Raw genomic sequence first — 1,728 nt, 5'->3', positions numbered from 1 at the left:
GTGTGTGTGTGTGTGTGTGTGTGTGTGTGTGTAGTACCTATATGTACATTGTCTTATTTTCAGGCTGTATTAGCAGATTTATCTTCACTAAAAGTAATGCCTTTGTTGCAGTTGGCTCTTCTAAAGGAATAATTTCACTTTTGCATATTAACTTATAACTTGTAAAATTTGTAATTTTTTTTTAGATTTGTATCACTTCTCTAATTTTCATTGTATCTCAGCCAACGCTAAATATTCATAGAAAGTTTGATTCGTATTCTCAGTGTGCCGAATATTTCGTTACAGTGAAAGAATATATAAATGTCGATGAAATGGTTAGAATATTGTGTAATTTTGTGTATCTTCTTCTTCTTATTAGTTAGTGTCTCCTGCCTCCCATGTATGTCGAGCGGAGACAATACGGTCAGTAATCTTATGTATGATTGTGTATGAATACTCCTTGTATACTATACATATATCATGAAAATTAACGAAAATCGCGAGCGAGCAGTACACATCTCCGCCGACAGAGGGCCGCGGGCGGAGAGCATTTTGGGCGGAATCCATAGACGTTGCTCAAGATTCGAGATGGTTTTAAGCTAGTGTATAAACCAATCAGAGGGCGGTATTCATAGTCAGATCTTATATTCAAGACCGTCTTAAGTACAGTCTTAAGAAGTCATGAACCAATCAGAAGGCCGTATTAGCGACTTAAGACATTACTTAAGACGGTCTTAAAGTAAGAACCGACTATGAATACCGGCCAGAGAGCCGTATTAGCGTCTTAAGCCATTGCTTGAGATTAAGACCGGACTATGGATTCCGGCCTTATATCATTTTCGATTGGGGTGCACTGGCTGCACTCAGTGTCAAGAGCGTGTTCGATTGGCAGTGCCAATGCGCACTTGGCTAGTCACATGTTCATTTGACCGCACGATACTCGCGTAGTGCGCACTAAGTAGTGGCACAAGATATTTTGACGGTGCCACTTTAGTGCACTGGATACATATATAAGATATCAGTGCATCGTTTTGTCACAGTAAGTCCGAATCTACAATAGATGTTTTAAGACTTAAGCCGTAAGAAACTGACCAATTACAGTCGAATCCGAGGGGAATAATCGATTGTGATTCGTCCATTTCTTATGACTTAAGGCTTAAAACCCTATCGTAGATCCGGGGTAAAAGGATATATAGGAGGGACAAGCAAATCTGTAATTTATAGCATGCAAATATGTACATATATATATATACATACTATATATGATATTCTTGATATCTTATATATTATTTAATTACATATAGAGTACAAAATCATTACTTAAAGTTATGAATATGAGATGTGTCGAAGTTATTTTTCTGCGTTCTTCCTGCAGTCTAGTCAAGTCCTTACAATCTTACAACTCGAAATGGCATTTCAGCTTTAGCACTGAAAATCTTGGCGTGTTCTTTTGAACTTGCATTATTCAGTGCAACCCATGGAATTCGTCCAGTGTCGGTGTGAACTGAGTGCGCACTAACTTTTTCCCAATCGAAAACGCTATTATTAGTAAAGTCAGACTGTTTCCCCATGGAGAAAGAAACAGCGGAACGGAATCAGAACGGAATGGGTGCGTTCAGCAGAACGTTTGTTTTGCAACTGTTGTAAGTTTCCTTCGCGCTAATTGGATCATACTTTTAGATCTAGAAGAATGGTCCTATCTCAGCAGACAATCATAAAACGATTGCAAAACTGTTGAGTCTGCTGAAC

The 1,728-nt window shown here is 38.4% G+C and overlaps 1 protein-coding gene across 1 annotated transcript in view; it reads left to right on the top strand.

Annotated features, from left to right (window-relative positions):
• Window positions 1-272, top strand: part of LOC108725368 (TBC1 domain family member 19) — a 4,594-nt gene extending 4,322 nt beyond the window's left edge. The window contains exon 11 of the mRNA XM_018452362.1: window positions 64-272. Coding sequence (XP_018307864.1) covers window positions 64-132 — 69 coding nt within the window. The 3' untranslated portion in view covers window positions 133-272. The remainder of the gene's footprint in view (window positions 1-63) is intronic.
• Window positions 273-1,728: the final 1,456 nt, after the last annotated feature.

This window comes from Mycetomoellerius zeteki, unplaced genomic scaffold (genome assembly GCF_001594055.1).
Source record: "Mycetomoellerius zeteki isolate Tzet28-1 unplaced genomic scaffold, Tzet1.0 scaffold344, whole genome shotgun sequence".
Lineage (NCBI taxonomy): Eukaryota > Metazoa > Arthropoda > Insecta > Hymenoptera > Formicidae > Mycetomoellerius > Mycetomoellerius zeteki.
Note: the sequence above shows the minus strand (reverse complement) of the source record. Positions and strands in the feature narration are given on the sequence as shown.